Here is an 8406-nt window from a genome sequence, read left to right as displayed (position 1 = left end):
CCAAGGACAGATCTTTGGGGGACTCCAGAGGTAACGGTGCAGGAGCGGGAAGAGAAGCCATTACAGGTGATTCTCTAGCTACGACTGGATCGATAAGAATGGAACCAGGCATGGGCAGTCCCACCCAGCTGGGCTACAAAACAAGCCACTCAGTTAAACTAAAAATGGACGCATATATTAAATGGTGATATTGGTCTTATTATGAATGACAGTACCCACCAGTTGCTGAAGGCTTCGAGCAAACCAGTGGGTTTGACATGGTCTCATTTCAAGGTCACCAGGGCCCACACAGAATAGTGGCAATTATTGCATTGAAAATATCTGTAAATTCCAGCTTCAATAGTTATGGGCTACTTTCTATAACTTGCTTTTGTCACAATATATACATGGTCATGAATAAATCCTCAATCTTGCTGAGCATAAATAACTGACGGTGAATCGGCACGTGTCTCGCCTCACCCGCTGTCCCTAAATCCCTTTTGTTCTTGTTGATTTCCTGAGTGATTACTACAAATTCTCGAGATTTTTAATGACCCTGTAAATTGAATCAAGTGCCTGAGTGATGGTTTGGCTCCGGAATTTAAATGACTGTGAATGAGCTGATGTCAGATAATTACTGGGGCTTCCTATAAAACAGCCTTGGGCTGTCTTTCTGTAGTTAGTAACCCAGCCTTCTCCAAAATGATTCTATTCGGGAGTTTAGTGATACTTTTGATAGTTACTGTGTCGGGAGAACATCAAACAGGTCTGTTGGTTTTTTTTAATGGTTTGTAGTCCTGAATTGTTGCATTTCCCTTCTTTCTAACTTTAACTTTCTTTCAATTTCAGTTCTTCAACATGGCATCACTTACTCTTGTGACAACTCTACCCTGACTGTGTATGTGTCGATGGATTTTTTGTCTAGCGTTGACGCCTCCGCTTTCCGGCTTGGAAACTGCCCCCCTTCAGGCTTCAGCTCCGCCAGAGTCCTCACCTTCCAGTATGGACTAGAAGACTGCCGGGCTGGCCGACTGGTGGGTGTGTGTCTGAAAGACTCTCTACGGCTCGGCTTGGTCTGTTGTTCTAACTCTAGTCCTGATTTCTCACCCCTAGGTGACTGATCAGGAGATAGTTTACTGGAATTACCTGAAGTATGAAGCCAGACCAGCCCCTGGGATGGAGCAACTGCTGCTCAACACTCGCCTGGAATGTCGCTATCTACTGTAAGAAACAAACCCCAGTCTAAGGGTTCTCACTTAAAACAGTAAACCGTAGTCACACCATCCCTTTCCCTATCGGCCGAGTGGCCTCATAGGTTATAAAGTGTTTTTTGTGCATATTGGCTGTTTTTAAAGACTAACACTCCTCGGGATGGATTAAGTCGAGTAATAGATAGAAAATAGGAGTAGGCCATTTAGTCTTTTGAGCCTGCTCTGCCATTCAATATGATCATGGCTGATCCCCCCCCCCCCCCTATACCATATTCTGCTCTCTCCGTACCCCTTAATGCCTTTAGTGTCTAGAACTCTATCTAGCTGCTTAAATATTCAGTGAACTTGGCCTCTCTAATTTTCTGTAGTAGAAAATGCTACAGGTTCACCACCCTTGGAGTGAAGAAATTTCTCCTTATCTCAGTCCTAAATGTCCTACCCTGTATTCTGAGACTGTGACCCCTTGTTCTGGACCCCCACCACCACCAAGCCAGGGGAAACATCCTCCCTGCATCTAGTCTGTCTAGCCCTGTCAGCATTTTGTCTCCATGAGATCCCCACTCATTCTTCTAAACTCAAGTGAACACAGGCCAAGTTGACCAATCTCCTCATGACAGTCCTGCCATCCCAGGAATCAGTCTGGTGAACCTTTGCTGCACTCTCTATGGCAAGTATATCCTTTCTTGGGTAGAGACCAAAACTGCACAATACTCCAGGAGTGGTCTCACCTAGGCCCTGTATAACTGCAGTAATAGGACAAAAAAAATCCCAGTTCCAGAAAACTGGAAATGATTTTTAATTGCTATATTTGACCAGTTGCTTCATGGCTGTTAACTTCTGACCCCGTGCACACTTTTTTAAAAATTGAGTTTAAAGTAGTTGGTAACTACATCTTGTGTCCCAATTCAACTCTTGAGCAGGACACCTCAGCAATTGCTGTTCCTGTTTTTCTTTTCTCTAGTGATGTGGTACCTGTACCATCAACAGCATTTCCAGTAATTGGTTTTCTGGCAGGAGATGGAAGCTTGGTCTTTTCCATGAAAATAATGACTGGTGAGATACTTTTCTATAGTGGGGGGGGGGGGGAGAAAGAGAACATAATTGCTGTGCAGTGACCTCATGCATATTCTTGAATATGCATGGTAGAAGTAATTTTTTCTTTCCTTCCCCTGCATTGAGTACACTGGAAGTAGATCTTGTAGCATGTCTTATTTTCTAAAGTTGGCAGATGGCTTAATAATAAACTCATGCTATAATTCAAATGAGTTACTATACACTTTTAACCAATTTGGTGTCTACTCCAAATTAAATGTTATTTCTAGGCTATAGTTAGATCATGCTACCTGTAGTTGTAAGGAGCTATTCACAAGTTGTACTGTGAGCTGCTCATGGCTGCAGAGCCATATTCTTTCTACTGAGATGTGCATAGCAGTATATCCTAACTTTGGGGTTTTATCAAGGAGACCATCCCCATACCCAGCAGCTTTTTAAACTATATGGTTTAAAATGTGGTACTAAGTCCAAGCTGTGAGGATTCCTCATTGAAGGAATTTCCAATTGCTCTAGTCTGGTTTGGAACCAATGGTGTCACTTGTGCTGCAAATCAGCAATCACTTTGCAGTGGTGGTTATAACTGCACCTTTTAATAGATGTCTTTTTGAAGATGCTGTTTCTTCCACATTGGGTAAAACTGCCTCTACATTGATCCTAATTCATGCTGTTTGTACCTGTAGCCCCTGATTGATTTTAAACTCCTTGATTCACTGGCTTTTCCCCACTAGTGGAAAGATCTGGATCCCTGCAGTATAGGCTGATCTGATTTCAAAGGGAGTGTTTTATGTAGTTCAAGTGCACTATGATAACTGGCTTATCTACTGATGGCCAGACCATGACATCAATATTGCTTAATCTAGATGTAAAAGCAAAAGGTGAGAATTCACATTTTAACTATAAATGATTGTTGGAGTAATGTATGCAACTTCTTGCTGTAGATGATTGGACTGCTGAGAGGCCAGATTCTGTATTCTTCCTGGGAGCTTCCATTAACATAGAAGCCTCTGCCATTGCCACATATCATCAGGCTCTCCGCCTTTATATGGAAGAATGTATTGCCACCCCGACAAGCTCACTGGACAAATCTCCAGAGAATTATACCATCATAAACAACTATGGGTATGAGACTTGAAGTATAGTGATTTTTAAAAATTAGTAACTTGGCTTTGGGTTAACTTTTTTCCCTGTTCCCACAGATGTCTTGTTGATGGGATAACAGGAAATTCCAAGTACGTACCCAGAAGTGATGGATCACGTCTTCAATTTATTGTGCAGGCATTTAAATTCATCAGTCTGGAAGAAACTGATGTAAGTCTGGGACAACTTAAGGATACAATTAAAGAAGCTTTTGAGTCTAATGCTTAGTTTCTGTCTTATTGAATAGTGCACCATAAATTTTAAATTGTATAGTGAATCCTCATTGAAGACCTTGGAGTGTAGATCACTAATACTGAACAGTTGAAGGTACTGTCTTTTAAGATGGCAGTCTGCCACTTTATTACTAATGAGTTGTTTCAATAGATTGTTCTACCTTATTGGGTCAGATAGACTGACTTGTGAGAAGCCCTTCTGTGGGCTTGTTAATACTATTATACCAAAGGCACAATTGCCATCTACCTTAATTTAGACTAATTTTAAATCACCCCCACTGAAATTGAGTGAATTATCTGGCTTTTCAATGTGGCAGATTAAACTTTCTGAAGAAGAACCTTAAGCTACTTGTAGCCATTCCTTGCACGTAATGATTGGCAAGCTAATGAAAAAGCAGATAGCATCCCCTCCAAGTCTTGATCATGAACTGATCCTATAAGTCAAAACAACTTGGTCATAGCCAGCTTTCAGGATTTTTATTTGAAACCATACTGTAAACAATGCAGAGTTGTGTATTAATATGGCTAGCACTTGATGTACTATATTCACTATTTCTACAGATTTATATACACTGTAAAGCTCTGGTCTGGGATCCTAATTGGGATGCAAGTCTCTTACACAAAGCATGTTCCTTTGACCAGCAAACTGAAAGGTGAGTAACATGACAAGCTAGCAAGTTTCCTTTTATTAAAAGATGTGCTTTGGTCACCTGAGTGGAGTTTTTAAACTCTGGTCAGTATTAAAGCCTGAATGATTGATTAGCAGGTCCTGTAGTTGGATGGATGAAGAAAAATCACTTAAAATATCAAGTGGTGTCTTTGTGCCTTTCTAAAAATGCATTCCTAGCTTTTTAATCATTCAAGGGATGTGGCTGTCACTGGCAAGGCCAGCATTTATTGCCTGTCCCTAATTCACTTTGAAGGTGGTGAGCTGCTGCAGTCTGGTGAATGGACTCTGCTGTTAGGGGGGGCTTCAGGATTTTGACCCAGTGCTGATGAAGGAATAGCAAAAACTGAAAGCAAATGTACAGAGCTGGTTGGGTTATTCTAGAGAATGAAGGGATTATAACTGATTGATTTGGTGATAAATACAATGCATTTGATACTGAACTAAATTGTTATTTTTAACAAGCTCATTTTGTGCACATTGCCAATGTATTTTGTGTCCTTTTTAGAAGGATATCTAACTTGCTGGCACCAGTGACTAGTTTGTATTTAGGATCTTTAAGCAGATCACTTGACTGTACTCTAGCCTAAATATGGCTAGTTATATCTGCCCTTCATCAGTGCTGATGTACACTACTTTGGATAGTCATGGATGGAACTAGCTACAGGACAGCCCACTTGTGTTTATGCAACCAGTTAAATTGGCCTATTCAATTAAACCAGGAATTGCAATGACAGCACTGATTAAGTTCTCTTTAAATGGGCTGCAAGGATCAATGAACTAGTCCGGTTCCCAGCTGCTAACCAAAATAGGCAACTGCTTGCCCCTATTCTTTTGTGGGAAGTGCACATGAATGTAAGCTGAAGACTGGATCAGGATCTACTAGAATACTTGCTGTCTGGCTCTTTTTTTTTTCCTTGGAGAAAAGGAAACAATTGAGCTTCCAGACAATTGGAAGTCTGGAAGTAATTCCCTAGTATTTATCAATGGAATTTTTATTTCTTAACTAGATTTATATAAATCTCCTCTGGAATGTTTGTTACATGTATAATTCTGTTTTTTTTTAAAGCTGGCAGCTCTTGGATGCCCCATTACAAAGTTCCCTGTGTGACTGCTGTAACACAATCTGCCAGCCTATCCAATCTCGCCATAAACGAGCTGAAGGTACCATTCATTCAGCTATTAAATTAATGGGATTAGAATTTTATTTGTGCTAACCATCTTTTAACTTTTTTTAGAATCAAAAACTGGTATTAGTCACATAATTAAAGTTGGTCCATTGAGAGTGCTTAGTACCCAGTCTGGATCCAGAACTTCAGCCAAGATTCAAGGAGGTAAATTTGAAGTACACTTGCTAATGAGGTTACTGTAAAGGGTTTGCTCTTAACAGCTAATGCATGCCTTAAAGGCTATAAAACATTCAAGCAGTTTCTTACTCTGGACTTAACTGTTGTAAAGGATAAACTTGAGTTTAGTCAACATTGATTACTAACTCAACAGTGGAAGTATCCAGACCATTGGCTAAATCTGACTAATGTAACAACCTGTGATCAAATTGACAACTGCTTAAATTGTAACATCAAATTTAAGTGTCAAATCATGTTGGCTCCTACACAACTTAGCCTGTAAATAACCTTGTTCATGCTATAGTGAATAATTACTAGTTGTTTTGGGTAATGCTTTACCACACTACCAATTCTCAAATTAACTGACTTCAATTTTATCAATACATTAGATATCTTAACATAGATACATTGTGATCATGACCAATTGTTGAGATGTAACTTTCATTTTTACAGAAAATCAAGGAGTAATACTTTTGGCTGCCCCACTGCTAGCTTGCTTTTTGGGGGTCTTGCTCCTAGGCCTGTACAAATGGAAAATCCAGCATGTACACCGTAGCTTGTGATCAAGAACGAATAATTGAAGGTGGCTAATTACCAAAACTGGAGCAAGGTGTCCAACCTTGATGCTAAATGTACTTCTAAAAGATGTAATTCTTGACTCAAATAAAATTACATTTTGCAGATTTTGTGCATAGTCTGTCTTTAGGAAGGGTGGAAGAGGTCCTATTGACACAGGATTTAGGATTACAGAACTAAAGTAACACTGCATGATTGCCTGTGGCAGTCTGCAGGTCCTTGGTAAAATATCAAGTGTTAAAACCACACTCTTGGCAAGCAAATTAGATATTTAAACAATCTTAGTGTAGATCTTGAGCATGTTTTGGTGCTGAGATGCAGTTAACTGCTCTTGCATTGACACTTGCAGGGTCCAATATTAAGTATGTAAGAAATAGGAGTAGGCCATAAGGCCCCTCAAGCCTGCTGCCATTCAATAAAATCATGGCTATCTACTTCCACTTTCCTGCCCTATCCTTGAGTCCAAAAATCTATTGCTAGTAACATTGCATGTACTCAATGAGTATCCAGTCTTCTAGGGTAGAGAATTCCTGAATGAAATTTTTCCTTGTCTTGGATAGCTGATCCCTTATGTTGAGACTATGACCCTTGGTTCTCGATCCAGCCAGAGGAAATGGCTTCCCTCTTGCTACCCTTTCAAGAAGTTTTTACATGTCAATGACATCACCTTTCATTCTTAAACTCACATATTCTACTCTAACTCACAGGACAATCCTCATCCCCCAGGAATCAATCTAGTGTTTACATTTTGAAGCCTTTTTGTAACTTGCAAAATGTAATTAATCATGTGGCAGTTGAAATTGTATTAGCTCCATTAATTTCACTTTTCTAAATGTAGTTGGATATTAGTGTACAAGAGACCAGTTGAGAATTAGAATTACTGAAGCTTCAATGTTAATATTGCTTTGAGGTCCCAATCATTTGAAATAGGTAATTTAGCTTTAATCTTAGACTAAGTTCTAATGCCGTCTTGCCCTTTTCTCTATCTGGCTGCTTTTCCACTTCCAAAGATAAACTAGTTTCTGGGTTGCAGCCTATATGACAAATAGCCTATATGCTGGTCCATACACTTTGAACATTACAAACATGTCTGATTTGGAGTCTCTGGGGTGGTATCACTGGCCTGCATGCAAGTGGACCCTGTATTTAACATCTTTCATCCCCACCCCTAATGTAACAGAGGAAACCCTCCATGAACTGGATACCAAAATATATCTTGTGCTTCTCAAATCAAGGTGATTTAACTTCAGTGGGACACCAGTTGTAATGTGTATAGTAATCTTAACCTTTATTCAACTTGATTCAGTCCTTGTGATTTGGGCTAAATACTATTCTAGTCAATTATCCCTCTGAATCTGACTGGTTGTGAGCTTAAGCTGAAGGGGCTTCCTTCACAAACATTAATGAACTGACTTGTACCATATGTTTGTTCTTTAAACACAAAAGCAAGGCATCATGAGCTTCTAGCCTTTCTACAGCTGCAAGTGTAAAGTGACCCTGGCAACCATAAGCTTTTTTTTTTGACTTAATTTAGATGTGATTCTTCAGAATAATGAGTGGAGATGCCAATTGCTTCAAGTTGAAAATTAGGTAGAGACCAAAGGGCCAGGCTAGGAGTTTATATAGGATTTACTTTTAAGCAGTTTGTCAGGGCATAGCAACAGACTCACCTGATGCAAGATATAAGATCCAAGCAAGGCTACTCACTAGGTGGAGTATAGGGAAATAAATTAATTTCAATGTATACTCTACTCTCCTAGTAATCTTAAATAACGAGCCCATCTGTGTAATGAGCCTCAATCTCTTATCACTCATAGATGCAGCTTGTGGTAAAGGTTCTATGAGGCAAAATACTTAATTCCCACTAAAGATTTAATCACCAGTAGATTTCATGTGACTGCTTGCATAGTTCAGGACTTCAAGTGTGATTTCTAATGTCCTCCACAATCCTGTGATCTAGATATGCTGGTCTGTCAATTGCTGTAATACAGGAAATTTACCTCATAACTGACATAGTGAAAATATCTTGCTGAGACACTGACTTAACCCATCTAATATTCACCACTTGACAAAACCTGGTCAAGTTGTCAGTGCATTGTTATGGATGTTGGTTTAAGCTTTACATGCTGACCTGAGTGAAAGAAAATGATGGTTTATAAACTAGAAATTATTTGATTCACTTTGTGGAAGCTGCTAGTTTTGTG

General features: G+C 39.6%; 1 protein-coding gene across 1 annotated transcript; it reads left to right on the top strand.

Moving 5' to 3' along the window:
- The first annotated feature begins 637 nt into the window (after window positions 1-637).
- Window positions 638-6307, top strand: LOC137342385 (zona pellucida sperm-binding protein 3-like). The gene is made up of 10 exons (XM_068006314.1): window positions 638-745; window positions 829-1013; window positions 1093-1202; window positions 2152-2243; window positions 3182-3362; window positions 3440-3551; window positions 4175-4266; window positions 5350-5444; window positions 5519-5614; window positions 6080-6307. The coding sequence occupies exons 1-10, from the start codon at window positions 682-684 to the stop codon at window positions 6187-6189; spliced, it is 1137 nt and encodes a 378-aa protein (XP_067862415.1). The 5' UTR covers window positions 638-681; the 3' UTR covers window positions 6190-6307.
- Window positions 6308-8406: the final 2099 nt, after the last annotated feature.

The sequence above is a fragment of the Heptranchias perlo genome, chromosome 25, assembly GCF_035084215.1.
Source record: "Heptranchias perlo isolate sHepPer1 chromosome 25, sHepPer1.hap1, whole genome shotgun sequence".
NCBI classification, from domain to species: Eukaryota; Metazoa; Chordata; class Chondrichthyes; order Hexanchiformes; family Hexanchidae; genus Heptranchias; species Heptranchias perlo.
This window is presented reverse-complemented; position numbering and strand designations above follow the sequence as displayed.

Excerpts from the sequence above, each read along its gene's own strand:
- LOC137342385 (XM_068006314.1), top strand. The coding sequence starts at position 682 with ATGATTCTATTCGGGAGTTTAGTGATACTTTTGATAGTTACTGTGTCG. Across the intron at positions 2,244-3,181 it reads TTCCATGAAAATAATGACTG|ATGATTGGACTGCTGAGAGG; the intron begins GTGAGATACTTT and ends TTCTTGCTGTAG. Across the intron at positions 5,445-5,518 it reads TCGCCATAAACGAGCTGAAG|AATCAAAAACTGGTATTAGT; the intron begins GTACCATTCATT and ends AACTTTTTTTAG.